We start from the raw sequence: 27,774 nt of genomic DNA, 5'->3' as shown, positions 1-27,774 counted from the left end.
ACAGACATCTCTGTCCCCTCCGTGCTGCTGCCCCCAGCACTGAACTGGGTGGATTTGCCCCAGCGTGGCGGTATGTCCCATGGGGGAGGCAAACCCCGTTCCCACAGCCCGACATGTGCCTGGGCTCCCCGTGCCCCCAGGCTGTGTGCTGGCCCCACGCCTGCTGTCAGCAGGGCCTGGGATCTGGTGCAGAGGCGCTGACGTGCCCCCAGGAGGGTGAGTGGGGGGAAGACGGTGCTCCTTCGCCCTGCTGCATCCCTGCCCCAGCCTGCGTCGGCAATGTCTGAGTCCTGCTGCCTCGTGGGGAGCCTGATGCCCTCCAGGATTAGGGGCTGGGGCCAGGGACACCCTGCTGGTGTTGGGGGGCTGTTCCAGTGGTTCACCCTTGGATGAGGAGTGCAGGCATGCCCCTGCGCTGCACTGAGGCTCTTCCCATCTGTCCTGGGGTGGTCAGGAGCTGTGTGATGCCCTGTGCTTGCGGGCGCTGGGCATGGCACACCAGGAGTTTCCACATTGCATGGTGGTGTTAATTAGCTATTTATTATCAGGGAGATGTCGGGGGCCAGTGTGGCACTGGGGAATCCCTGGTGTGGTGTGTCCCGTGCTCTCAGCTCCTGCAGAAGAGGAGGAGGTGAGTGAGGCTGGACAAGAGCAGGCAGACCTGGCCAGGCAGCTCCCACCTGCCATGGTCTGGAGCTGATGGGGCTGGTGCAGCTGGGCGAGGAGGAGACCTCACCTGCGCCTGTAGTGCCAGATGGCCCCAGCGAGGGCTGCAGCAATGGCCAGCAGGACCACAATGGTGATGCCGACACTGAGAGCTACCTTGGAGCTGCCTGGAGGAGAGAGGAGAGCGAGAGGTACAGGTGCACAGGAGGCCATGGCTGGAGCTGCCATAGGAGCCTGACCCACCATCCTCCAGGCACCTGCATGGGGCCACGGGCCTCTGTCTGCACCCTGTGCCCCATCCCCGTGGGTGGCACCTACCCCAAGGGATGAGGAGGCTGTGCGTGCCCAGGCTGCGGTGCCGCACGCGGCAGGCGTAGCTGTGCCCATCACGGGGGGCCACGGCCAGGACGCTGCGGAGCTGGTAGGTGAGGTCGGCGTTGGGCAGGATGGCGCTGGTGTTGAGCGTCGGGCCTGGTGGCACCTCCTGGCCGTCCCGCAGCCAGGCCACGCTGATGGGTCGCGGGTAGAAGCCGGTGACATGGCAAACCAGCAGGAGCTGGTCTGGTCTGGGCGTGCGGGCGAAGACCGTGGCCACGGGCATCTCTGGGGTGTGAGAGCAAAGGGGTGGGGGGAGCCCTGGTGGGGCACCACTTTTGTCCCCAGTGAGTGGGGGGCTTTGCGGTGGCCGTGCCAGGGTCAGGGGGGGTGTCTCACCTTGTCTCTCCAGAGATGCCTTCCCATACTCGATGAATTTCTTCATGTGGTCAATACAGGTGACATTGAGAAGGTGCTGCAGGGTGTCAGAGAAGACGGTGAAGTTGTTGAACTGCCCCTCAACTTGTGCCGCCAGCTCGCTCTCCTGCTGTCTCTCCCAGCGGCTCTTATCTGCATTGAAGCTGAGGAAGTTATGGGCGTTGTAGGCGACATGGTAGAATTTGGTATAGGAGCCATTGGGATACAAGTCACAGCCGGCCGTGCACTGGAACACAAAGGGGTCTGGGGGGAACAATGGTCATCATGAGTGCAGCTGGAGCTGGAGCCCTAAATTGCACCTGCTTCTTTGAGTGCAACCCTTTTCCCACTCCCTCTGCACCCCAAGTCATTCTCCCCAGGGAGAAGACACGAAAGGCCAAAGCTCAATTACAGCTGAAACTGGCCAGTGTTTCAGGCTGTCAGGCAAGAAGAAGGGTTTTTTTTTAAAGTGCATTAATAGCAAGAGGTCTAAAGAAAATATTGGACCGATACTTGTTGAAGATTGTCAACTGACTAACAGGGATGAAGAGAAAGTGGGGGCATTCGATGCTTTTTTGAGCAACAGTGCAGAAAGGTATCCGGGGGTGCTGGCTAAGAGCAGGTTCAGTTTGAGCCAGCCGCAGGACCCAAGAGGGCAAACCACATCCTGGGGTGCACCAAACACAGTATAACCAGCGGGTCAAGAGAGGGGATTGCCATGTTGTAGTTAGTGTTGGTGCGGCCTCACCTTGAGCACTGTGTGCAGTTCTGGGCCCCACCCTTTAAGAGAGATGTGAAGGTCCTTGAATGCACCCAGAGGAGGGCAACAAAGCTGGTGAAGGGGCTGGAAGGCCCATCCTATGAGGAGTGGCTGAGGGCCCTGGGCTTGTCTAGTTTGGAGAAAAGAAGGCTGAGGGACGACCTCATTGATGTCTACAGCTTTCTGAGGAGGAGATGTGGAGAGGGAGGTGCTGATCTCTTCTCCTTGGGATCCAGGGACTTGATGCATGAGAATGGTTCAAACTGTGTCAGGGTAGGTTCAGACTTGACATGAGGAAACTTTTCTTTACAGAGGTGGTTGATGTCCCAAGCCCGTCAATGTTGAAGAGGCATTTGAACAATGCCCTTAATAATTTGCATTAACTTTTGGTCAACCCTGAATTGGTCAGGCCGTTGGACTAGATGATCGTTGTAGGTCCCTTCCAAGTGAACTAAACTGAACTAGTCTACGTTCTATGTTCTGTGTTCTGTATTCTGTATTCTATATTCTATTCTCCCATGTCACTGCTCTGCTTTACGCCCGGTAGAAACTGCGTGTGAGAAACCTGTCCTAACCCTGTGGCTCATTGTCCTCAAGCTGCCCCCTGCCCACAACAGGGTTGAGAGCCCTGGCCGAGCACAAAGCACTGCTCTGGGGGAGTGACAGGACACGGGGTTGGGGTGGGTGTTGTTGAGAGGGGTTGTTGGTGTGGGGTTTGGGCGAGTAAGAGGACTGTGGCGCTCTGCAGGGTACCTTGCCCTTGGTTATCCAGCACTGCACCAGCCTGTAGGGCCAGGCGCTTGCTCTGTGTGTCCCATCCCACAGACAGGAGTGGAGAGGCCCCTCCACTGCATTTCTCAGATGACTTCTCCGGTGGGATTTGGGGTGCTTGGAGAAGAATAAGTGCGTCTGGTGTGAGGGTGTAAGTGAAGCTAAACACGGCCAAGGTTTGTGTGGGGGACCAGGATGGCCCCGTGTGACCCCTGCACAGGACAGGGTGGTTCGGGGGTTTTGCTGGTGCAGGATGAAGCCCCAGTCCCTTCCCTCCTGCAGCCCCGGTTTTGGAAAGCCGTTGGCGGTGGCTCTGAGCTCATTCTCACAGCTCCCTGCGATAGATGAGGAGGTGCTGAGCACCTGGTACTCACAGGGTGCCTGGAACATCCTGGCGTCACTGGACAGGGACAGAGGGAAGTTGTGCACATAGGTCCTGAACAGGTTTTCGAGGTTCTCCCACTCTACTGCAGGCAGGGATGGGTAAACCCATGGGTATAGGTAGAGGATGTTCCAGGTGTATTTCTCCAGGGTAACAAAGACAATGTCCTCCAGGGTGCCCCAGGCCGAAATGTCCACAAAGCTGGTGTTGTGGAAGATGGAGGTTTGGAAAAGGTGGAGTTTATAAGAGCCTGTGGGGAGAGGTGAGAGAGGAAGCAGCGTTGGGGTACATGAGGATGAAGGAGGAGATCGGGGACTGCCAGTTCCAGTGCTGGTGGGCAGCCCTAGGAAGAACGGTGGTTTATAGTGTCCCTGGGGACAGGCAAGGCAAGATGGGTCAGACGGGCAGGGCGGGGGAAATCCCCTGTTTTTACTCAGTTTGCAGTTTCCTTCGGCAGGCTCTCTCAGCCTCTCCCCGCTTCTCCTCTACTTTCCGTTTTTTAGCCACCCACCTCCCCAGGGTCTGTCCCTCTCTCTAAGCTGTCACTTAGCTGCATGGCAGGGATGGTAGGGGGAACCTTGGTGATGGTTTGGGTTGATGCTTCCCCTGGCAAGGAGTGCCCGTGCCAGGAACTGGATCCACTGGAGACCTGCACACGCTGCGGGGGCTTGGGGGGCTGGGAGGGAAGGGCATTTCACCACTGCTTAGGGCTCCCAGGAAATGCTCAAGGGTGAACCCTAACAGGAGGCAGGGGACTGAGTTCGATGCTGCAGCGCTGAATGAGGATCTGGCAGAATAAGCAGGGCAGAGTGAAGCCTGCTTTGGAGCAGTGGGTGCCCCCCTGGCCAGGGTGTGGGGAGTGCCTGCCCCTGGAATGGCAAGCACAGGCTGGGCATGCAGGGCTGGTTGTAGCTGCAGGAGGAACCTTTCAGCTTTGTTTCACAGGGGGAGAATGTAGAGGATTCAGGGACCCTTTGAATGCAAGAGAAATGCTCCTGCAGGCAAAGGGCGATGCCCAGGACCTGCTCAAGGGGTTGGAGCCCAGTGCAGGGCTGTTGTGCCGTGAAGGGCTGAGAACGCCTGCTGCCTGCAGGCTCCTTGCAGGAGGAAGGCATCTTTGGGGGCACGCCAGCACCCCAGGCCTGGCTTAGGGACCCCTTGCCCCATGGCTGCTCAGGCGGCTGAACCCCCGTGCCGGTGGTGCTGGGCTGGGCAGGATGGTGTGGGGCAGGGAATGCCAAGCAGGTGGGCAAGGATGGGGCAGCTTTGGGTGCTGTGGGGTGGGGGTTGTCCCACTGATGATGGGGCCAGTGGCCTGTCTGTGCCCACCCCCTGCCAGCTCTGTGGGGTCCCGCAGTGCAGCAATGGGAGCAGGTCGGGGTGAGGCAGGGCTCTCACTTACCCTCTGGATCTGCCCACATCGCAGGAAGAAGCAGGAGAAAGAGGAGGAGGAGGAGGAGGCGGCGAGGAGGCTGCATAGTGCCAGCAGCAGGTGTGCAGGAGCGAATGAAGCAAGAGGAGGAAGGGGCCACGGAAGCCGTGACCACCTTCTTCTCCCCGGGGCTGCTCTGCCTGTGCAGCTCTGGCAGTGGCAGTGTCATTGCGTGGCTCCTGTAGCCAATGAGGCTGGTGCTGAGGTTTTGGGGAGGGCCTGGCTGGGTGTGTTCCCCATGGAGAGATGGTGTGGCTGGTGGAGGGCTGGGACGCTCTGGCCAGTGGCTGTGACTGCCAGGGGATTTGCGTGGGTGCAAAGTCAGCTGCAGTGGGCATCCCTCCCGGCTACAACAGCACCCTGGCACCCAAGGAGATGTAGTCTGAGTCCAGCCCATAGTGGCCTTTGCCTTCTCCCATGGTAACGCCCAGGACTTTACTCTGTAGACCCCTGGCAGAGAGCACTGGGTTTATGCGGCAAGGTTTTGGTAGCAGGAAGCCTGCTGGCGTGGCTTCTGGGAGAAGATGCCAGAAGCTGCCCCCATGTCCAACAGAACCAGTTCCAGACAGCTGCAAGACACACTCGCCGCTGGTCGAGGATGAGCCAGTCAGCGATGTTGGTAGTTCCTCTGCGATAGCATATTTAAGAAGGGGTAAAAACTGCTGCACAACAGCAGCTGGGAGAGAGAAGTGAGAATATGTGACAGAAAAAACTATGGAGACACCAAAGTCAGCGAAGAAGGAGGAGGCGGAGATGCTCCAGGCGTGGTGCCTGTGCAGCCCATGGTGAAGGACCATGGTGCCCATGGAGCACCCCGTGCTGGAGCAGGTGGATGTGCCTGAAGGTGGCTGTGATCCCGTGGAGAGCCTATGCTGGAGCAGGCTCCTGGCAGGACTTGAAACCCCATGTGGGACCCGTGCTGGAGCAGTCTGTTCCCGGAGGGACTGCACCCTGTAGAAAACACCCACGCTGGAGCAGTTTGTGAAGAACTGCAGCCAATGGGAAGGACCCATGCTGGAGAAGTTTGGGAAGGACTGTCTCCTGTGGGTGGGACCCCGTGCTGGAGCAGGGTGAGGAGGAAGGAGCAACAGAGACAATGCATAATAAACTGATGGCAGTCCCCATTCCCCATCATGCTGTGCCACTTGTGAGTAGGAGGCAGAGAAGTCAAGAGTGAAGTGCAGCCCAGGAAGAAGGGAGGGGTCGGGGGAAGATGCTTTTAGACATTTTATTTCTCATTATCGTACCTGATTTTGATTGGCAATAAATTTGATTAATTTCCTAAAGCTGAGTCTGTTTTGCTCATGACGATAATTGCTGAGCGATCTCCCTTATTCGGAGGGTGACTGGCCCCCAATCCCTCCAGCTTTTGCAGAGGCAGGAGTCGGGCGTGGGGGCAGGAGTCAGGAGGGGAGGAGATCCTGATCCAAACCCATCCCAGACAGAGGGGGAGATCAGCACTGGAGCCAGAGCGGCTTCGCACCTGCTCGAAATGGCTCCCGGTGTCAGGGGATTGGAGAGGTCACTTGGGTCCTCCCTTCCCCTTTCTCCTCAGCAAAACAGCTCAAATCGCTCCATCTCTCCCTGGTTTGTGGACTGCTCCATCCTCCATCCCACTCAGCAGCCCCACGCTGGTCTGGCCCCAGGTTGTCACTGCCCTTCTGCCAGGGACGGACACTGGCCATGGAGATGCCGAGGGGTGGGAGAGGCTGGGGGAGGCATTGCTTCTCCTGACATGCCAGGGACATGGGCCAGTGTCCAGGAAAAGGGAAAGTCTTCCTGGCCGCAGTGTGGGGATTCTGCAGTGCGCTGGCGGTGCTTCCTGGGGGGACCTCCTGAGGGGGAAGGAGGGTGAGAACCACAGGAGCCACTTGCAGCTAGGTTCACCCCTACGTGGCTGTCTTTCCTGCAGAGGAGACAAACGCCATTCCCACAGCGTGGCCACATGCCTGGGCTCCCCATGCCCCCAGGCTGTGTGTTGGCCCCATGCCACCTCCCGGCCGTCCTGCATGATGGGATGCAGGGAGAAGCTAGCTGGTGATGTGTCAAACCAGCAGGAGCAAAGCTGGGCCAGGTGTGCGGGCGAAGACCGTGGCCATGGGCGGCTCTGGGGGGGAAGAGTGAGGAGTGCTGGTGATATCCCCCGACTGCTCAGCACCGCTGCCCTGATGCTGGGGAAGGGGCTCCCCAGGAAGGAGGTGACGAGTAGTTCCAGGCCCAGGCCTGCAGGGTTGGGGACGGGTGCAGGCAGGGCTGGAGGAAGTGGCCACTGCAGGAATTCCTCTGGGGATGCAGGAAGAGGATGGGCTGGAGCAGCTGTAGTGTGATGGTCCCCAAGGGGAGAGATGGGCTGCGGGGCCTGGAAGGGTCTGTTTTCCACGGACAGTCATCAGACACTTGGAGCAGTGGCACTTGGCCAGGCAGGATCACCAAGTTGGGACAGGGATGGGTCCACGGTCCCCCTCACCCCGAGGCCCATTCCAGAGGGCTGCTGTGGATGAACAGCCTCCCCATTTCCACGGAGCTCCATCCATGCCACGGGGCCTGGGAACTGCACCCCACAGTGCTGGGGAGCTCCAACTCTCCTGCAAACGGCCCCAGGAGAGGGCCTGGGGCTGGGCTGCAGCCTGGCTCTCCCCTTTCCTTACCACCATCTTTGGTGGGGAACCCTGTCCCCCCATGGCCATGGGAACAGGAATGGTGGAGTCCATCCCCCTACTCTGTCCCCATTGTGACCACTGTTCAGCACTGGAGGGTCAATGGGGTGACCAGAGCTGGTCTCACCCCCACAATGTCCCCTACCCACCGCTCGTCCCCGGCTGTCCCCTGGTGCATCCCCTCGCCCTGCAGTTTCTCTTCCCCTTTCCTGGGGGTGCCCATGTTGTGGTCAAAGGCAGAACTGAAACGGGAAGCCAAGGGGAAGTTTGAGATGGGACGCCCTGATTACCTCCAAACACAACCAGGGCAGAGATGTTCCCTCTGAAATGTGGCAGGGTGCCATGTGACCCCTCCAAGGTGTCCCCGTGCCACGTCTTCATCTCAGATGTCCCCAGCTGTGGTGGGGACATGGGGATGCCCCATATGGGGCTGCTGCGGGCTGAGCTACAGCATCCCATGACACTGAGTCAGACATGGGGAGACAAGGAAACCCCTTCCCTTCTGTGGAGCTGCCCCATGGAGAAGTAGGGATGCTGTGGTGGCCTGGCGGACCCAGAAATGGCACCAATACAATTCTTTACAGCAGTACAGCTACAATGGCTTGAACTGGATGACTGTTTGTCTGAGGTTTTATTGGGGTTGGTGCATATTCACCATAGTAAGATAGAAGTTACATTTATGAGGGACTGCAGTGCACTTCCATCTTTCAAATTAAGCTTTAGGATGGCTTGCTGATGACAGCTGTCATTAAGAAACCTGGTCATAACCTCACCTCCACTTGGGAACTGCTTTTAACCGAGAATCTTGTCCTTGGCTCCCATCTGTGTAGGAGCTACACAGGAGCTATGCTTCAGCTCTGTCTGCTGCAAGTCTTGTACTTCTCCATTCCTGACACCAGTCCTGTCCCATTGGCTTGAGTGGATCTGAATTGTCACCTCAGATTTGCTGGGTGATCACTGGACTCCCGGCTGATGCTGGTTACCATTTCCAAACCTGATTCTTACCCCCAGTTTGCTGGTTTGACTTCCTGGCTCCTAGTTGGTGATGTAACAACCTTACTCCCTTGCTGTCACCCTCAGTTCCTAGCTCACCTTCCCTTGCAGAACAGCCTGTCCTTGACACCATGGACACACCATTGACGTATGTCAAGAGCATACAGTGGTTTTACCCTAGGACTGCCTGGGGAGGTTTTGTACGTGAAGAATGATTTATTTGTCAGTCTTGGCCACTTGCTCTTTGCTGGAGCTATACCAGTTTCCCATCAGTTGAAGACCTCATTCTTTGTCCCCAGTGATGCTAAGTTATTTTGTCCTTTTTGTGAAATGAGACATTTTTCTCAGTGGTTTAAGTGATCCAAACTATAAACTGGTTTTATATCCCATTAAGTAAACTGTCCAACTAGTCAAATCGGCTTTGATCGACTGATAAATTTTGGGCTGAGAAGCCTTGCACTTTCAAAGTTATTTTTCCCAAGAACGGCATGAATCATACCTGAGAACTGCCTGCTTCTCTTCACTAAGTGTCGATGGAGCCTAGGTGATCAGACCCGTGCAAGATGCAAATGTGCCTATTGGTACAGAAGATGAATCTCTTAGTTTCCACCTCTCCCTGGTTTTGTTTTTGAATGAAGCCTTTCATCTGTTCGTATAGAGAGAGCACCTCAGTGTGGAGCAACTTGCTGTGGGTGATTTCACAAAATGATACAACTTGCCCTGTTTCTCTTAGTTGCACTTACTAAAAGTTGAATGGGTTTGGTAGTATACAATGCTTAATTGCTTCTCTCATATTTCTTGGTTAAAATTTGCTGAACAAACACAGAAGTTGGATATTTCACAGTTATTAAAGACACCCCAAGGGATAAATTAGCATCAAGGAGCAACGTAGACTTTTTGCCTCCCCCGTACTCTCAATTTCTCAAATACATCCATTGCCTCCCACGTTACATTGCAGTATGGGTGTAATGTATAAAGATTTCTTTTAGCTTTTCAGATGGCTGAGCTGAAGTCTTAGTATAAACTGTAACAACGGGCTGCGCCCCCCCCCCCCCCCCCCCATATAACAGCCATAGATGAGTACACTTAGCAGTCCCGATATTAGTCAAAGGAACCTTGGTAGCTGTGAATTGTCTGTCCAAACAACATAGTCTTTATTGTAGGTGATTATAGCCGAGCTACTTTAGTGGAAGAAACATTCACTTCAAGGACACAAGTCATCGCATATTAGCATGGTCTTCAAAGCTTGGGGAACAGATTCATCCCCTCAAGTCACTATTTCTGAATATTAACTGTAAAGGTACAAACCATTTCCTAACGGCAGACATTTGTCACACCCAAGGATTATGAGCATGGTCTTGACTTATTACTGCAGAAGACCAGGTTTCACATGTCCTTTCTGCCAGTCCCGCACACTTACCTTGGACACCAAAGGACATCTCAAGTGGTGCGAGGCACCAGTGCACGGGCAAATGAGTCAAACCCCCTCTAAAATCTTGTGAAGAAATTACTGAAGGGTTGGTCTCATACATCTCATCTGTTAGCAATGGAGCTGTGACCCTAGGCTAGAGTTGTCCGATGCCATTTCAGGTGATCCAGCATCTTTTTCCTGCTTCAAAGCAGTTCAAGTTCCCTGTAGGTTCCTCTCCACCTCAGGCAGAGTTGCCAGATAGCCAGGGGCATTTCTGAAGCACACTAGACAGATCTGGTCAAACAAGCAAAATGACACCTATGTGTGTTTTCCACGAATGCCTAAAATGATAGGGGGTGATTCCTAAACATGGGCTTTAAACATGCCATAAACCTAAGGGGAGAAATTTCAGGACCAATCCATCTGTGTTGCAGGGTGACTGAGGCTCTTCAAGTAGCTCAAGTAGCAATGGTAAAAAAAAAAAGGAATGCCACTGAAAACGACCAAGACTTCAGTTCAGTCTAACGCAGTGAGTGATAACAACTTGTCCTCAAGCCTGGAGAATATGGTGGTCCTTTCCCCTTGGGGACTTTCATCTGATGTTGTCTGGTTGTCTGGAAATTAAAGCACTGTTCTGGAAAATCCTGCTATCAAATGAATAAGAAACACAAGTTATCTACCCTTTATTTAAGGAAGTGTTTCTTCTTTTGTTCTCTAATTGGCTACACAAACGATCTAGTTCCCAACTTTCTTTTTATGAGGATTGTCCTCAAAACCTTCTTCAGATCTTGATTTCTCAGGCTGCAGATCATTGGATTCAATGTGGGAATGGCCACACTGTATACCACTGTCTCAGTGTGTTTCATATTCAAGGAAGTCCTTGCTGTTGGATGCAAACACATGAAAATTCCTGCCCCACAAAGCAATGAGAGAATCATGAGATGGGAAACGCAAGTGGAGAAGGTTTCAGTAGAAGGGGTCTTCAGGACAGTGATGACAATATAGACCTAAGACATAGCAACAGAGAGGAAGATGCCCAAAGGTCACCAGAGAAGAAAGTATCGATATCATCTTTTTCATCACATACTTGCCCACACGTGCCAATTGCAGCAGCGGTAGCGTATCACAGAAGTGGTTAACTACACTGGAGCCACAAGAAGGTAAATCAGTCAGTAAAACAGCAGGCATCAAAGGTGACAGACAGCCTCCAATCCAGCAAAGGAGGATGATCTGGGTGCTTGTTCTTCTACTTGTAACATTAACCTGAGGGAGTAGCAGATGGCTATGTATCTGTCACAGGCCACCACTGCAAGTAGGACACGCTCAGCTATCCCAAGGATAAAGAAGAAATAAGACTGCGAGACTCAGATGGCAAAACAGATAGTCTGATTCCAACTTACTAGCATGGAGAGCAACTTGGGGACTATGACTGAGGTATACGTCATATGCAGGAAGGACAACCCCAGGGAAAAATACCTGGGTGTTGGAGATGACATTCTAGATGTAAAGCCACGATGATGATAATGTTGGCTATTATACTGGTGACATATACAAAACGTGTGACAAAGTTATAAAAGATACAGCCTGGCTCTAAATGTAGGAAAGAGATTCTCTAGAGAAATTTCTAAGTCCCCAAGAAAACACTCGGTATAATCGAAGTCTTACCCAAAGGCGTCCCTATGGGGGGGAAGAGAGGCTCAGCCCATCGACTGATCCCGGAAATCAGCGATGGAATTCTTCGCGATGGTGTCTTCCCTGGGTATCCCCCCTCCCTCGGGCTATTTTTATACTATTTGTTATCTTCAAGGTGGAGTTTGAGTGACTTTAGTCAGACATACTTTTACTATGATTGGTGTAAATTTCTCTCGCTTCACAATTAAAGGTATAGTTTACGAGAAATTCGGGGCGCAGACTCAAGGAGGACTGGTCGCACCTTGGAGGCGGGTAGCCTTCGGGATGGAGGTGTGTTTTGGTATTATAATGACATTATAATGAGCAAAGTTCGCACAAAGGACAGCATTTCATCAAAATTTGACAAAATGTTGGCTCCGAGTATCGAGTGGGCAGCTAATTGGCAGCTTATCTGTTTCATGGTATCATCCCATTCCCGTGTCTGCTATACATCATCAGGTAAAGCCGCGGAATAATGGCATCCTGCCCCGTACCTCATGTAGCTTATCAGGGAACCACAGATGTTGTGTCCTTCATGCCAGCTGCGGCTATTTTCTACCTCAGAAGCCTCTTGATTTTATACTTTTCCTTAATGTGTGAACAATGCTGTACTTTTGTATTTTTAGCCAATTTAGTATTTATTCCACAATGCGGACAGCTCTAAGAGCACATTTTCGCCTGATTGTCTTGAACGACACGGGCTTGGGATCCCGATTGTTCGCTTTGCCCTGGAATAGTCCCATTCCTCATCTGAAAGCTACTGCACGCCTGGCTGAGGACAAGACACAATCCACACGGAGAGCGATCAGAGCTAAATGCTGCGCAGGGAAAGCCATCAGGTCCTTCCCTGCATACTCTGAGCAGACAGCAGAGCATCCTGGAGACAGAGACTTGCCTCCAAGGACACAGCCCATCTCTACGAGCCCATTTGCATCCATAGCGTTTGCTTCTCTCCACGGCCAGCCAGAATCACAGCTGCTAGGTGTTGTCTCCTGTAATGGGTCGTGCAGGACTACCCCAGTCAAGTCCCCGCATTCCTTCCAGTTCAGGAGAGATAGTCCTTAATTCAGTCCTGAAAATATGATAAATTTTGATGCAAAAAGCATTTTTCCAGATTTGAAAGGAACACTCTGATCGGCAAGTCTGCAATGACAATTACACATTTAGGGTATTGGACAGTACAAAATAGAATTTGGTTGCTGTAGGATAAGCTTTGACCCAAGGTGGGTTTGAAGCGTCAAACTGGGATCCACAGGCATACTGCCCAAAGCAATGTTGCACTGAACCAGCTTGAAAAAGGCAGCGTATTTTTTGCATTTGTTAGGCCTTTCTCTCATGATAAGTGCTGAGACATGCACACAAGCGTCTTTAAGGCAGGGTTGTTCCTTGTGGAACTGCTTAAGGTTGTAGGACTCTGTCCAATGCATTGCTCATTAAATCTTTCTAAACTTAAGCACAAAAGTGTGTTTAATTCACCGCAAGAGGTACAATAAAAATTTCCCCAAGCATTGGTATAAGAAATGGGATTCCTGCAGAATTACCGCACCTGCAGAAGTGGCCAGACTGGAAGCGGACATGCAAGAGTTCTCCCAACCTGCAAAGCTCCTCAGCCACCAGTGACCTCGCAAGAACCCGCCCAAGCCGGGGCCTGCTCTTATCATCTACTCAGCCACTGGTGAACTCACAAGCATCTACAAAAGCCAGGCGCCTGCTCCTGCTCTAAAAGCTACTCATCCGTCAGTGACCTCATAAGCATGACACGAGGTAGGGGCTTGCTCCTGCCCTCTTAGCTGCTCACCCACCAGTGACATCACAAGAACCTTCACAAGCCAAGTTCCCACACCTGACCTATCAGCTGCTCACCCACCAGTGACACCACAAGAACCTTCACAAGCCAAGTTCCCACACCTGACCTATCAGCTGCTCACCCACCAGTGACATTGCAATCACCTGCACAAGCCAAGTTCCCACACCTGACCTATCAGCTGCTCACCCACCAGTGACATCGCAATCACCTGCACAAGCCAGCCCCCAGGTCCTCAGTCACCACTGGTCTCATGCTGATGGGATCACTGAGGCTTCCTGAGGCCTGCTGTTGCAGTGTTGTTGAGGAAAACGATATGCAATGCAAAGTCCTCGAGCCATCTTGCCTTGCAGGGATGGGAGAGCTTCTGTGTACGAGGGCTCTGAATCCCACTGGTGCTCCCATGATGGAAACGAACGCTGCTGGGGGTGTGCATCCCCAAGCCCCTCTGGTGCACCGTGCCTGGTTCCGCTGCTGTGAGCCAGCATGCCCAGGGCTACCCCAGGGAGGAATGCCGCTTTGGGTGAGGGCTGCAGCCTCCTGGGGATGGAGCCACTGCTCCATGGAGCTCCACCAGTGAGCACGCAGGTTGAGCACACAGCCGTGTGCCTGCACCCCAGGGCCTGGCTAGTGTACTGTCAGTGGGAATGCTGTGCGCGACTGGAGCCCCACTGCTCTGGGCACGTGTCTCTGATCCCCACCGCTCTCCTGGCTGATTGGCATGCTGCTGTGTTCAAGGCTCCCTGAGCACTGCTGCTGCCCCTTGGCTGGGAAAGATGCTGTATGTAAGGGTCCTAGAGACACGCTGCTATTCCTGGGCTAAGCGCGGCCTCCAGAAACATGGAGGGTACAGCCCCGGCCCTGCCACAGTGACTGTCCCTGCAGAAGGACCCGGAGGTTCCTTGGGTGCTCCTCTCTCTGGTTTATACGCATGGCATGGCGGGGTGCTGCTGCAGCTCCATCACAGCCTGACTCCGTGCGTCAGCCCTTCCACTGAGGCAGTGATGTCTAAAGAACAAAGTTAGAAGTTGATCAAGAAGTTTGGGTGGGGACATGGTTGAGGCATCGAGGAATGTATTTAACCTTGACTAGGCTGTGAAACGGAACAAATGTGTCTTACGTGTTCTTTTGCAGTTGCTGACTTAGACATAAGACAGCAAAATGAGAACTTCTGGACCAAATTTGAGCCAAGAGCGTATTCCGAACTAACCTTGGGTAATTATGATGCTAAAATACATCCCCCTTTGTGAATAATGAGCATGCTAATGAGGTAACCTCCCGAAACGTTTTAAAAATGAGCTCTAGATGCATATGTAGAGTTAGGAGTGGCGAATGAATCATTATTGACCAATCAGCTGTATTTTATCGTTATGACTATTGGGTGGTTTGAAATGTGAGGTGTGCTGGCTGTTGTTAAATGGCCGGCACCCAATTCTGCAGAACTGGAACAAAACCAAGTATCTCGACTCAGTGTGCGGATTGGCTCTTGCACAGCAGGCGGAGAACCCTCATGTAGGGACAACAGCAGGGGCTGCAGGAAAGGGCTCAAAGCAGCTCTGCGGTCTTGGGAGAGAATTAATTTTTAAAGTCCTGCCTTTTTCCAGGGTATTTTTTTCATCATGGGACAGCAGGAGAGGTGAATTCCTAGGACATCCTTTTGGAAGCACTGGAGGACCTTGTGCTGGGCATGTTCAAGAAGGTCAAGTTTAAATTATCACCTATTGATTATGAAGGCGTGCACAATCTGTCCAAACGTTTGCTTGAAGAAGCCAATGTCGCAGTCAAGCTCGCTGAGCACGTGTGCGAGCACCAGGGACCAGATGCTGCTGGTCTGTCCTCCAAGGGTGAGCAATTGCATGGAGCTTCTCCTGCTGTCGCTCTGCTCACCTGTTTCAGGGACTGCTGACATGATTGCCCCACGCCCCCGGGCTCTCCCACATGGTGCCTGCAGTGCTTGTCCTCCATGGCGGGAGAGCCCCGTGGTCAGTCAGGGTGGGCTGTGCTCATCCTGCTCAGGGAAGGAGGGTGTCCCCGTGCTGGAGCCAGGGCTCCTCGGGAAGGGAAGAAGGCGTCCCCGCAGACCTAAAGGCAGTGCAGTCATCCCTGCTGCCTTCACCCCTGCCTGGCAGAGGATACTGGGCTATGGGACGGAGGAACACACAGAGAGCCAAAGAGGAGGACCGGGATGGAAACCCCCGGGGATCATCCGTGGCCCCGGGGTGCTGGGGGAAGCTGAGGGCTGGATGCGGGCGTGAAGGGGTGGAGGGAGCGGGAGAAGCCCTGGGGTTGCTTGTCGTGGGGCGCTGGGGTTTGGATGGAGCCGGGGGCTGCCGGAGGGATCCGGGGGGTGGGTCTGGGTCTGGGTCAGGCCGGGGGGCTTCCCGCAGCCCTCTTCCCCACCCCCGCCACACTCACCCCTCGTCCGCCCGGTGCCTGATGACGTCAGGTGCAGTACGGGTCGCCATTGGCGGGACGCTCGGGCGCAGTCCCCGTCTGGGCTTCGCGCCATGGGGTGGGGGCACGGGGACTTGTGGGGAGGAGGAAGGGACCCGTGGGGACAGAGGAGGGGCGGGTGGGGCTGTGGAAGGGGAAGTGGGAAGGGGCGGTTTGGGGTGAGGAAGGCAGCCAGCGCCAGGACCGGGGGTGGGGGGGCGAGAGGGAAGGGTGCTGAGGGTGGGGGGAGGAACGGGGGCGGGGTTAGAAGCGGGGTGGGGAGGGGAGTGAGGGCGAGTGCCTGGGTGGGCGGCTGGGGGGGTGTCCCTGGCCCGTGGGGTCACACAGCAGGAGGGGAAGGCCGGGCTGGAGAACCCTGGCCTGTGGCCACAAGTGCTCGGGGAATTAGGGTGGGAGCAAGGCCATCCGCCTGGCTAGAGGTGGGGTCCCCCATGGCCACGGCGGCACCCTGGCACCTGGGGCGGTGCGGGTGACCCGGCCCCTCTTTCCTGCCCTCGGTGCAGGTGGGTCGCTGCCTGGCTACGGGCTGCCTCTGCTGTCCCTGATGGGAAGGTCCTTTGCTGCCACTCGTGCCCTGAGAGCCTGGCCCTGCGTGGCACAGACATCTCTGTCCCCTCCGTGCTGCTGCCCCCAGCACTGAACTGGGTGGATTTGCCCCAGCGTGGCGGTATGTCCCATGGGGGAGGCAAACCCCGTTCCCACAGCCCGACATGTGCCTGGGCTCCCCGTGCCCCCAGGCTGTGTGCTGGCCCCACGCCTGCTGTCAGCAGGGCCTGGGATCTGGTGCAGAGGCGCTGACGTGCCCCCAGGAGGGTGAGTGGGGGGAAGACGGTGCTCCTTCGCCCTGCTGCATCCCTGCCCCAGCCTGCGTCGGCAATGTCTGAGTCCTGCTGCCTCGTGGGGAGCCTGATGCCCTCCAGGATTAGGGGCTGGGGCCAGGGACACCCTGCTGGTGTTGGGGGGCTGTTCCAGTGGTTCACCCTTGGATGAGGAGTGCAGGCATGCCCCTGCGCTGCACTGAGGCTCTTCCCATCTGTCCTGGGGTGGTCAGGAGCTGTGTGATGCCCTGTGCTTGCGGGCGCTGGGCATGGCACACCAGGAGTTTCCACATTGCATGGTGGTGTTAATTAGCTATTTATTATCAGGGAGATGTCGGGGGCCAGTGTGGCACTGGGGAATCCCTGGTGTGGTGTGTCCCGTGCTCTCAGCTCCTGCAGGAGAGGAGGAGGTGAGTGAGGCTGGACAAGAGCAGGCAGACCTGGCCAGGCAGCTCCCACCTGCCATGGTCTGGAGCTGATGGGGCTGGTGCAGCTGGGCGAGGAGGAGACCTCACCTGCGCCTGTAGTGCCAGATGGCCCCAGCGAGGGCTGCAGCAATGGCCAGCAGGACCACAATGGTGATGCCGACACTGAGAGCTACCTTGGAGCTGCCTGGAGGAGAGAGGAGAGCGAGAGGTACAGGTGCACAGGAGGCCATGGCTGGAGCTGCCACAGGAGCCTGACCCACCATCCTCCAGGCACCTGCATGGGGCCACGGGCCTCTGTCTGCACCCTGTGCCCCATCCCCGTGGGTGGCACCTACCCCAAGGGATGAGGAGGCTGTGCGTGCCCAGGCTGCGGTGCCGCACGCGGCAGGCGTAGCTGTGCCCATCACGGGGGGCCACGGCCAGGACGCTGCGGAGCTGGTAGGTGAGGTCGGCGTTGGGCAGGATGGCGCTGGTGTTGAGCGTCGGGCCTGATGGCACCTCCTGGCCGTCCCGCAGCCAGGCCACGCTGATGGGTCGCGGGTAGAAGCCGGTGACATGGCAAACCAGCAGGAGCTGGTCTGGTCTGGGCGTGCGCGCGAAGACCGTGGCCACGGGCATCTCTGGGGTGTGAGAGCAAAGGGGTGGGGGGAGCCCTGGTGGGGCACCACTTTTGTCCCCAGTGAGTGGGGGGCTTTGCGGTGGCCGTGCCAGGGTCAGGGGGGGTGTCTCACCTTGTCTCTCCAGAGATGCCTTCCCATACTCGATGAATTTCTTCATGTGGTCAATACAGGTGACATTGAGAAGGTGCTGCAGGGTGTCAGAGAAGACGGTGAAGTTGTTGAACTGCCCCTCAACTTGTGCCGCCAGCTCGCTCTCCTGCTGTCTCTCCCAGCGGCTCTTATCTGCATTGAAGCTGAGGAAGTTATGGGCGTTGTAGGCGACATGGTAGAATTTGGTATAGGAGCCATTGGGATACAAGTCGCAGCCGGCCGTGCACTGGAACACAAAGGGGTCTGGGGGGAACAATGGTCATCATGAGTGCAGCTGGAGCTGGAGCCCTAAATTGCACCTGCTTCTTTGAGTGCAACCCTTTTCCCACTCCCTCTGCACCCCAAGTCATTCTCCCCAGGGAGAAGACACGAAAGGCCAAAGCTCAATTACAGCTGAAACTGGCCAGTGTTTCAGGCTGTCAGGCAAGAAGAAGGGTTTTTTTTTAAAGTGCATTAATAGCAAGAGGTCTAAAGAAAATATTGGACCGATACTTGTTGAAGATTGTCAACTGACTAACAGGGATGAAGAGAAAGTGGGGGCATTCGATGCTTTTTTGAGCAACAGTGCAGAAAGGTATCCGGGGGTGCTGGCTAAGAGCAGGTTCAGTTTGAGCCAGCCGCAGGACCCAAGAGGGCAAACCACATCCTGGGGTGCACCAAACACAGTATAACCAGCGGGTCAAGAGAGGGGATTGCCGTGTTGTAGTTAGTGTTGGTGCGGCCTCACCTTGAGCACTGTGTGCAGTTCTGGGCCCCACCCTTTAAGAGAGATGTGAAGGTCCTTGAATGCACCCAGAGGAGGGCAACAAAGCTGGTGAAGGGGCTGGAAGGCCCATCCTATGAGGAGTGGCTGAGGGCCCTGGGCTTGTCTAGTTTGGAGAAAAGAAGGCTGAGGGACGACCTCATTGATGTCTACAGCTTTCTGAGGAGGAGATGTGGAGAGGGAGGTGCTGATCTCTTCTCCTTGGGATCCAGGGACTTGATGCATGAGAATGGTTCAAACTGCGTCAGGGTAGGTTCAGACTCGACATGAGGAAACTTTTCTTTACAGAGGTGGTTGATGCCCCAAGCCCGTCAATGTTGAAGAGGCATTTGAACAATGCCCTTAATAATTTGCATTAACTTTTGGTCAACCCTGAATTGGTCAGGCCGTTGGACTAGATGATCGTTGTAGGTCCCTTCCAACTGAACTAAACTGAACTAGTCTACATTCTATGTTCTGTGTTCTGTATTCTGTATTCTGTATTCTATATTCTATTCTCCCATGTCACTGCTCTGCTTTACGCCCGGTAGAAACTGTGTGTGAGAAACCTGTCCTAACCCTGTGGCTCATTGTCCTCAAGCTGCCCCCTGCCCACAACAGAGTTGAGAGCCCTGGCCGAGCACAAAGCACTGCTCTGGGGGAGTGACAGGACACGGGGTTGGGGTGGGTGTTGTTGAGAGGGGTTGTTGGTGTGGGGTTTGGGCGAGTAAGAGGACTGTGGCGCTCTGCAGGGTACCTTGCCCTTGGTTATCCAGCACTGCACCAGCCTGTAGGGCCAGGTGCTTGCTCTGTGTGTCCCATCCCACAGACAGGAGTGGAGAGGCCCCTCCACTGCATTTCTCAGATGACTTCTCTGGTGGGATTTGGGGTGCTTGGAGAAGAATAGGTGCGGCTGGTGTGAGGGTGTAAGTGGAGCTAAATACGGCCAAGGTTTGTGTGGGGGACCAGGATGGCCCCGTGTGACCCCTGCACAGGACAGGGTGGTTCGGGGGTTTTGCTGGTGCAGGATGAAGCCCCAGTCCCTTCCCTCCTGCAGCCCCGGTTTTGGAAAGCCGTTGGCGGTGGCTCTGAGCTCATTCTCACAGCTCCCTGCGATAGATGAGGAGGTGCTGAGCACCTGGTACTCACAGGGTGCCTGGAACATCCTGGCGTCACTGGACAGGGACAGAGGGAAGTTGTGCACATAGGTCCTGAACAGGTTTTCGAGGTTCTCCCACTCTACTGCAGGCAGGGATGGGTAAACCCATGGGTATAGGTAGAGGATGTTCCAGGTGTATTTCTCCAGGGTAACAAAGACAATGTCCTCCAGGGTGCCCCAGGCCGAAATGTCCACAAAGCTGGTGTTGTGGAAGATGGAGGTTTGGAAAAGGTGGAGTTTATAAGAGCCTGTGGGGAGAGGTGGGAGAGGAAGCAGCGTTGGGGTACATGAGGATGAAGGAGGAGATCGGGGACTGCCAGTTCCAGTGCTGGTGGGCAGCCCTAGGAAGAACGGTGGTTTATAGTGTCCCTGGGGACAGGCAAGGCAAGATGGGTCAGACGGGCAGGGCGGGGGAAATCCCCTGTTTTTACTCAGTTTGCAGTTTCCTTTGGCAGGCTCTCTCAGCCTCTCCCCGCTTCTCCTCTACTTTCCTTTTTTTAGCCACCCACCTCCCCAGGGTCTGTCCCTCTCTCTAAGCTGTCACTTAGCCACATGGCAGGGATGGTAGGGGGAACCTTGGTGACGGTTTGGGTTGATGCTTCCCCTGGCAAGGAGTGCCCATGCCAGGAACTGGATCCACTGGAGACCTGCACACGCTGCGGGGGCTTGGGGGGCTGGGAGGGAAGGGCATTTCACCACTGCTTAGGGCTCCCAGGAAATGCTCAAGGGTGAACCCTAACAGGAGGCAGGGGACTGAGTTCGATGCTGCAGCGCTGAATGAGGATCTGGCAGAATAAGCAGGGCAGAGTGAAGCCTGCTTTGGAGCAGTGGGTGCCCCCCTGGCCAGGGTGTGGGGAGTGCCTGCCCCTGGAATGGCAAGCACAGGCTGGGCGTGCAGGGCTGGTTGTAGCTGCAGGAGGAACCTTTCAGCTTTGTTTCACAGGGGGAGAATGTAGAGGATTCAGGGACCCTTTGAATGCAAGAGAAATGCTCCTGCAGGCAAAGGGCGATGCCCAGGACCTGCTCAAGGGGTTGGAGCCCAGTGCAGGGCTGTTGTGCCGTGAAGGGCTGAGAACGCCTGCTGCCTGCAGGCTCCTTGCAGGAGGAAGGCATCTTTGGGGGCACCCCAGCACCCCAGGCCTGGCTTAGGGACCCCTTGCCGCATGGCTGCTCAGGCGGCTGAACTCCCGTGCCGGTGGTGCTGGGCTGGGCAGGATGGTGTGGGGCAGGGAATGCCAAGCAGGTGGGCAAGGATGGGGCAGCTTTGGGTGCTGTGGGGTGGGGGTTGTCCCACTGATGATGGGGCCAGTGGCCTGTCTGTGCCCACCCCCTGCCAGCTCTGTGGGGTCCCACAGTGCAGCAATGGGAGCAGGTCGGGGTGAGGCAGGGCTCTCACTTACCCTCTGGATCTGCCCACATCGCAGGAAGAAGCAGGAGAAAGAGGAGGAGGAGGAGGAGGCGGCGAGGAGGCTGCATGGTGCCGGCAGCAGGTGTGCAGGAGCGAATGAAGCAAGAGGAGGAAGGGGCCACGGAAGCTGTGACCACTTTCTTCTCCCCAGGGCTGCTCTGCCTGTGCAGCTCTGGCAGTGGCAGTGTCATTGCGTGGCTCCTGTAGCCAATGAGGCTGGTGCTGAGGTTTTGGGGAGGGCCTGGCTGGGTGTGTTCCCCATGGAGAGATGGTGTGGCTGGTGGAGGGCTGGGACGCTCTGGCCAGTGGCTGTGACTGCCAGGGGATTTGCGTGGGTGCAAAGTCAGCTGCAGTGGGCATCCCTCCCGGCTACAACAGCACCCTGGCACCCAAGGAGATGTAGTCTGAGTCCAGCCCATAGTGGCCTTTGCCTTCTCCCATGGTACCGCCCAGGACTTTACTCTGTAGACCCCTGGCAGAGAGCACTGGGTTTATGCGGCAAGGTTTTGGTAGCAGGAAGCCTGCTGGGGTGGCTTCTGGGAGAAGTTGCCAGAAGCTGCCCCCATGTCCAACAGAACCAGTTCCAGACAGCTGCAAGACACACTCGCCGCTGGCCGAGGATGAGCCAGTCAGCGATGTTGGTAGTTCCTCTGCGATAGCATATTTAAGAAGGGGTAAAAACTGCTGCACAACAGCAGCTGGGAGAGAGAAGTGAGAATATGTGACAGAAAAAACTATGGAGACACCAAAGTCAGCGACGAAGGAGGAGGCGGAGATGCTCCAGGCGTGGTGCCTGTGCAGCCCATGGTGAAGGACCATGGTGCCCATGGAGCACCCCGCGCTGGAGCAGGTGGATGTGCCTGAAGGTGGCTGTGATCCCGTGGAGAGCCTATGCTGGAGCAGGCTCCTGGCAGGACTTGTAACCCCATGTGGGACCCGTGCTGGAGCAGTCTGTTCCCGGAGGGACTGCACCCTGTAGAAAACACCCACGCTGGAGCAGTTTGTGAAGAACTGCAACCATTGGGAAGGACCCATGCTGGAGCAGTTTGGGAAGGACTGTCTCCTGTGGGTGGGACCCCGTGCTGGAGCAGGGTGAGGAGGAAGGAGCAACAGAGACAATGCATAATAAACTGATGGCAGTCCCCATTCCCCATCACGCTGTGCCACTTGTGAGTAGGAGGCAGAGAAGTCAAGAGTGAAGTGCAGCCCAGGAAGAAGGGAGGGGTCGGGGGAAGATGCTTTTAGATATTTTATTTCTCATTATCGTACCTGATTTTGATTGGCAATAAATTTGATTAATTTCCTAAAGCTGAGTCTGTTTTGCTCATGACGATAATTGCTGAGCGATCTCCCTTATTCGGAGGGTGACTGGCCCCCAATCCCTCCAGCTTTTGCAGGGGCAGGAGTCGGGCGTGGGGGCAGGAGTCAGGAGGGGAGGAGATCCTGATCCAAACCCATCCCAGACAGAGGGGGAGATCAGCACTGGAGCCAGAGCGGCTTCGCACCTGCTCGAAATGGCTCCCGGTGTCAGGGGATTGGAGAGGTCACTTGGGTCCTCCCTTCCCCTTTCTCCTCAGCAAAACAGCTCAAATCGCTCCATCTCTCCCTGGTTTGTGGACTGCTCCATCCTCCATCCCACTCAGCAGCCCCACGCTGGTCTGGCCCCAGGTTGTCACTGCCCTTCTGCCAGGGACGGACACTGGCCATGGAGATGCCGAGGGGTGGGAGAGGCTGGGGGAGGCATTGCTTCTCCTGACATGCCAGGGACATGGGCCAGTGTCCAGGAAAAGGGAAAGTCTTCCTGGCCGCAGTGTGGGGAATCTGCAGTGCGCTGGCGGTGCTTCCTGGGGGGACCTCCTGAGGGGGAAGGAGGGTGAGAACCACAGGAGCCACTTGCAGCTAGGGAGGTTTGTAGCTGTTTAATGCGGTGGTTTTCCAGAGCAAACGCCTGTAGGTGCTGGTGGGTCAGGGATGGGAGATGAGATGAGCCAGGAGAGCTGGTGGCAAGGGAACTCATTGGTGGGGAGGCAGCCAGGCGTCAAATCATGAATTCCTGGGTCTCCCATGTGGTCTCATCACCTTTTCTGCAGGGGGGTCCACAGTGAGCCACGCTCAGGGCCGGGGAATTCATTGCTGCATCAGCTGCTGCTGCTGCAGTCCCTGGCCTGACCCATCTGCCCAGAAACCTGAGAGGAGACGGTGGGAGGGAGACCTCACCTGCGCTTCCACCACCAAAATCCCCCAGCAGAGGCTGCAGCCACAAGAAGCAGCACTGCGATGGTGATGCTGGTGGTTGGAGCTCCACTGTGGTTTTCTGGAACAGGGAGAGAAGATGGTGGGCATGTGAGTGTGGCAGCACCAGGCAGGAGCTGCCCCTTGCAGGGCCAGTGGCTGCTACCTGCACCCTGTGCCCCATCCCCATGGGTGGCACCTACCCCAAGGGATGAGGAGGCTGCGCGTGCCCAGGCTGCGGTGCCGCACGCGGCAGGCGTAGCTGTGCCCATCATGGGGGGCCACGGCCAGGACGCTGCGGAGCTGGTAGGTGAGGTCGGCGTTGGGCAGGATGGCGCTGGTGTTGAGCGTCGGGCCTGGTGGCACCTCCTGGCCGTCCCGCAGCCATGCCACGCTGATGGGTCGCGGGTAGAAGCCGGTGACATGGCAAACCAGCAGGAGCTGGTCTGGTCTGGGCGTGCGGGCGAAGACCGTGGCCACGGGCATCTCTGGGGTGTGAGAGCAAAGGGGTGGGGGGAGCCCTGGTGGGGCACCACTTTTGTCCCCAGTGAGTGGGGCGCTTTGCGGTGGCCATGCCAGGATCGGGGGGGGTGTCTCACCTTGTCTTTCCAGATCAGCCCTCCCGTACCTGCACAGGGCGAGGATGTGGCTCTGGCAGGAGATGGAGAGGAGGTGCTCCAGGAGACTCGTGACTGCCTTTTTGCTGTTGAGGGACTTGCTGATCAGCTCTGCTAGCGAGGACATCTGCCGGGGCTCCCAGCGCTGCCTCTCCACCTCAAAAGCTATGAGGTCTCTGCCACCCTCCCCAACATCCATGAAACCCCAGCTTGTCCTATTGGGGTGCAGCACACAGCCCGCACGGCTCTGTATCACCAATGGGTCTGCCAAAGGCAGAGCCGGTGGAGAAATCCCGTGAGTGTGTGGAACATGGGTGGCACAAGGCAGGATTTGACTGGAGGCGCATGAGGGGGTGCTATGGGCAGCAGGGTGAAATGGGCAGCGGGGCATGGGGCCATGCTTCAGGGAGCCCCGGGACACCCTGCATGGCTTCAGTCCCCTTGGAAGGCTGGAGTGGATATGGGACCAGTTATCACGGGGCAATTGCTCAAACAGAATGTTGCCCCCCAAAATATTTCTCTTTCCCAAAAGTCACCCAACTTTCCTTCTCCCTAATCTGCGCTGTACAGGTCCTGCAGCCCCCATAAATTTGGTGGCAGCTCCCCAGTGTGCAGACGGGTTCCCCTGTGCCAGATGGCAGCAGCCCTGAGGGTTGTTTTTGGTGCGCTGCTCTCCCCACCCCTGCTAGCCCTGTGCCCTGTCAGCCACAGCATTTCCCATTGCCCTTTCAGGAGCTGTTGGACCCTATGAGACCCTACAAATGCCACGGTGGTGGGGAAGAGGGCACACCTGGAACCCGGGGAAAGGGACTGGGGCTCTGTCTTGGATTGTCCCCGTACTCACAGTCCAGTTGCACCTTCTGCGCCACTTCATGCACGTATCGGACCATATTGCGCAGAGCGACTTTTAAATGGGACTTTATCTTCCCCATATCACCCTCGGTTGCAGCCTGTCGGGACCACGGCCAGTGGAAGCGGAGGCTCCGGTCGGCAGGATCCAGCGCGTAGATGGGCACATCCCCCAGGAGAGTCACCCCGAACACCTCAGCGGAGCTGACATTGGTGAAGAGGATGGTCTGGAGCAACTGGAGAACCTGTGTCTCTGCTGGGAAAGAGGATGGGGATGGAAAGGGATGCAGGAAAGAGGAGAGGAGTGCGGGGGCTGGAGGGGAAATGGGGTTCAGACTAGGTATAAGGAAGACATTTTTTTACACTGAGGGTGGTGAAGCACTGGCCCAGGTTGCCCAGAGAGGTGGTAGATGCCCCATCCCTGGTAACATTCAAGATCAGGCTGGACAAGGCTCTGAGCAACCTGAAGATGTCCCTGCTCACTGCAGGGAGATTGGGCTAGATGACCTTTAAAGGTCCCTTCTAAACCAAACCATTCTATGATTCTACGCTCTTCACCCCACACCCCAGGGATCCCCATCAGCCTGCACTCAGGCATGTCTTCTCTGGACTCTCACCTCCTCGCCTGCTCAGGGTTGCTTTCCTGTCTGAACTTCCTCTGTCCCCGATGCTCTTTGTTCTTCTCTATTTTACTTTCAGTGAGGTATTTCTCTGCCGTACAGCATTTCAGGCAGCTTGTCCCCTCCCTGCCTCCGTCCTGCCCAGCGTCTGCTGTCTGTCTGTGTGGTGGGCACCTCAGTGCTTATCTGGGGTGATGCTTCCCCCAGAAGACGCACCCATGCCAGGACCTAGACTTGCATACGGCACAGAGGACATGGAGGACAGAGGAGGAGAAAGGGCATTTCATCCAGATTCGGCAGCATCGGCAACTCAAGGAGACCAAACCCTGACAGGGGCAGGAGAATAGCCCAGCCCAGAGATCAGTCCTGCATTTCAATGTCTGCTGCTGCTTCTCCCCTAAGAAACCTGAGGTCTCACGGGGTTGTGGAAAAATGCCTGTGCAATGGCATCACACAAAATGCCCTCTCGCAGGTGCAGTTCCCCAACAAACGGGGATGCTGGAAGGGGAGGAGAGAGAGATGGAGCTGAGACCCCCCCAGCACCCACGGGCTCCTTGTAGGAGGAAGGCAACTTTGGGAGAACCCCAACACCCCAGGCCTCGCTGGGGACCCCTGGTCCCACTTCTGCTTGGGTGCCTGAACCTCTGTGCTGGAGCCGGTGGGGCATTAAGCCCGGAGCTGGAGTCAGGAACAGAGAGGGTGGGCAGGGACAGGGCACCTTTGGGTGCTGCATCATGGAGGGGAGGGTGGCCCTTTGATGCTGGGGACCATCCCCCCCAAGCAGGGGACGGTGGCCTGGCCATGCCTCCCCTGAGGAACCTGTGGGGTCCTCTGCCAGGGGGGCGAGAGCGGTTGGGGTGAGCCAGTGCTCCCACTTACCCTCTGGGTCTGCCCACGTCCCAGGGAGGAGAAGGGTGAGAAAGAGGAAGAGGACGAGGTGAGGGGGCTGCATGGTGCACGCAGCAAGGCTGAAGCAGCAGCAGCAGCAGTGACTGCAGGAGGAGGAAGCACCCGTTGGGTCCCACGCGTCAACCCATCCCAGCAGCCACGGCGGTGGCTCTCCGCCAATGAAACCAGTGCAGATGTGTCAGGGAGGGCCCCAGAGGCCCCAGGCAGGGGGCTGGGGATGAGTGGCAGGGAGGAAAGCTGAAATAAGGTCTTGAGCCTGAAGTGCTGTGAAAGGCTGGGGCTGGGGAGAGTCCGGCCAGGAGGAGAGGGCATAGAAAGGGAGGAATCACACTGGGAGAAAACGGCTGCTCAAGGACCTGAGCTGGGTCCCCCGACTCCCCCTCCCCACCGATGGTACCTTGCCCGTATCCCCATTCTTGTGGGATGTACCAGCTCCAAAGGAGGTGATGGTGGCTTTTGGGTTTCAGCCCTGACTGGAGAAAGAGAGCCGCTGTCCTCTCAGCCCCACATGGGGAGAAGAACTGCTTTCCCCCTCGCTCTGCCCCAGCACCTCCAGCTCAGGCTCCTCCTGCAACGGGGCTCCCCAGGGAGGAGGTGACAAGCAGTTCCTGCCGAGCCCATGGCTGCGGGAACACTGCTGGGGAGCTCCAACTCTCCCGTTAACGGCCCCAGGAGAGGGCCTGGGGCTGGGCTGCAGCCTGGCTCTCCCCTTTCCTTACCACCATCTTTGGTGGGGAACCCTGTCCCCCTCTGGCCATGGGAACAGGAATGGGGAGTCCCTCCCCCTACTCTGTCCCCATTGTGACCAGTGTCCAGCACTGGAGGGTCAATGGGGTGACCAGAGCTGGTCTCACCCCCACAATGTCCCCTACCCACCGCTCGTCCCCGGCTGTCCCCTGGTGCATCCCCTCGCCCTGCAGTTTCTCTTCCCCTTTCTTGGGGTGCCCATGTTGTGGTCAAAGGCAGAACTGAAACCACAGCCAAGGGGAAGTTTGAGGGGGCGTGCTCCACTAACCTCCAAACACTGAACCCCTTCCCTTCCATGGAGCTGTCCCATGAAGAAGTGGAGATGCTCTGGTGGCTTGGCAGGCCCAGAAATGGCACCAACAGTCCCACTTCCCCAGCAGGTCACCTTGGCATCACTCAGGGGATATCCGGCCATGCCACCACAATGTCCACATCCCTCCCAGCGGTTCCACCAGTGCTGGTGTCAGAGGAGAGTGTTTATCTGGTGGGATGACAAAGCGCAGCCATGGTGTGGCCAGTGAGGGAAGGGGTAGGGGGATATTTGTCCATGCAGTCTTATGAGGTGACCATTTGTCCTCACGGTTCCCCCTAGGATGACTGTCACTTCTTGCTGAGCAGCTGATAGGCCATTAGCAGGCCTCTGGCTTCTGCAGGTGCATGTGGGGGTCACTGGTAGCTGAGTACCTGATGGGGCAGGAGCAAGCATCTGTTTTTGCAGGTGCTCATGATGTGTTCAACCCAC

At 56.3% G+C, this 27,774-nt stretch overlaps 3 protein-coding genes across 5 annotated transcripts; all 3 read right to left on the bottom strand.

The window, feature by feature from the left end:
- Positions 1-519: 519 nt before the first annotated feature.
- On the bottom strand, positions 520-4,803 carry LOC134521530 (antigen-presenting glycoprotein CD1d-like). The gene is made up of 6 exons (XM_063348097.1): positions 4,714-4,803; positions 3,304-3,561; positions 1,381-1,662; positions 985-1,269; positions 737-833; positions 520-614 (listed from the first exon to the last, which is right to left on the bottom strand). Exons 1-6 carry the CDS (start codon positions 4,787-4,789, stop codon positions 608-610), a joined length of 1,005 nt encoding a protein of 334 aa, XP_063204167.1. The 5' UTR covers positions 4,790-4,803; the 3' UTR covers positions 520-607.
- Positions 4,804-16,849: 12,046 nt separating this feature from the next.
- Positions 16,850-21,292, bottom strand: LOC134521533 (antigen-presenting glycoprotein CD1d-like). Its single transcript, XM_063348106.1, has 6 exons — positions 21,051-21,292; positions 19,641-19,898; positions 17,711-17,992; positions 17,315-17,599; positions 17,067-17,163; positions 16,850-16,944 (listed from the first exon to the last, which is right to left on the bottom strand). Exons 1-6 carry the CDS (start codon positions 21,247-21,249, stop codon positions 16,938-16,940), a joined length of 1,128 nt encoding a protein of 375 aa, XP_063204176.1. The 5' UTR covers positions 21,250-21,292; the 3' UTR covers positions 16,850-16,937.
- Positions 21,293-22,283: 991 nt separating this feature from the next.
- Positions 22,284-26,423, bottom strand: LOC134521671 (T-cell surface glycoprotein CD1b-3-like). Of its 3 annotated transcripts, none has more exons than XM_063348380.1 (6): positions 26,256-26,423; positions 24,752-25,012; positions 23,890-23,993; positions 23,494-23,778; positions 23,276-23,372; positions 22,284-23,142 (listed from the first exon to the last, which is right to left on the bottom strand). In XM_063348380.1, exons 1-6 carry the CDS (start codon positions 26,326-26,328, stop codon positions 23,102-23,104), a joined length of 861 nt encoding a protein of 286 aa, XP_063204450.1. In that variant the 5' UTR covers positions 26,329-26,423; the 3' UTR covers positions 22,284-23,101. The 3 variants fall into 3 exon arrangements, with proteins under 3 accessions (XP_063204450.1, XP_063204447.1, XP_063204449.1); XM_063348377.1 differs by having other exon boundaries at positions 23,890-24,171; positions 26,256-26,418; XM_063348379.1 differs by having other exon boundaries at positions 23,890-24,171; positions 24,752-25,009; positions 26,256-26,418.
- Between the last annotated feature and the right edge of the window lie 1,351 nt (positions 26,424-27,774).

This window comes from Chroicocephalus ridibundus, chromosome 10 (assembly GCF_963924245.1).
Source record: "Chroicocephalus ridibundus chromosome 10, bChrRid1.1, whole genome shotgun sequence".
In the NCBI taxonomy this organism is placed as follows: Eukaryota; Metazoa; Chordata; class Aves; order Charadriiformes; family Laridae; genus Chroicocephalus; species Chroicocephalus ridibundus.
This window is presented reverse-complemented; position numbering and strand designations above follow the sequence as displayed.

Coding starts and splice junctions, on each gene's coding strand:
- LOC134521530 (XM_063348097.1), bottom strand. CDS start 4,789: ATGCAGCCTCCTCGCCGCCTCCTCCTCCTCCTCCTCTTTCTCCTGCTT. Junction 3,562..4,713: donor GATGTGGGCAGATCCAGAGG/GTAAGTGAGAGC, acceptor CTCTCCCCACAG/GCTCTTATAAACTCCACCTT. Junction 834..984: donor CAGCCTCCTCATCCCTTGGG/GTAGGTGCCACC, acceptor TCTCTCCTCCAG/GCAGCTCCAAGGTAGCTCTC.
- LOC134521533 (XM_063348106.1), bottom strand. CDS start 21,249: ATGACACTGCCACTGCCAGAGCTGCACAGGCAGAGCAGCCCTGGGGAG. Junction 19,899..21,050: donor GATGTGGGCAGATCCAGAGG/GTAAGTGAGAGC, acceptor CTCTCCCCACAG/GCTCTTATAAACTCCACCTT. Junction 17,993..19,640: donor CAGGATGTTCCAGGCACCCT/GTGAGTACCAGG, acceptor TGTTCCCCCCAG/ACCCCTTTGTGTTCCAGTGC.
- LOC134521671 (XM_063348377.1), bottom strand. CDS start 26,328: ATGCAGCCCCCTCACCTCGTCCTCTTCCTCTTTCTCACCCTTCTCCTC. Junction 25,013..26,255: donor GACGTGGGCAGACCCAGAGG/GTAAGTGGGAGC, acceptor CCTCTTTCCCAG/CAGAGACACAGGTTCTCCAG. Junction 23,143..23,275: donor TTTTGGTGGTGGAAGCGCAG/GTGAGGTCTCCC, acceptor ACCCCCCTGCAG/AAAAGGTGATGAGACCACAT.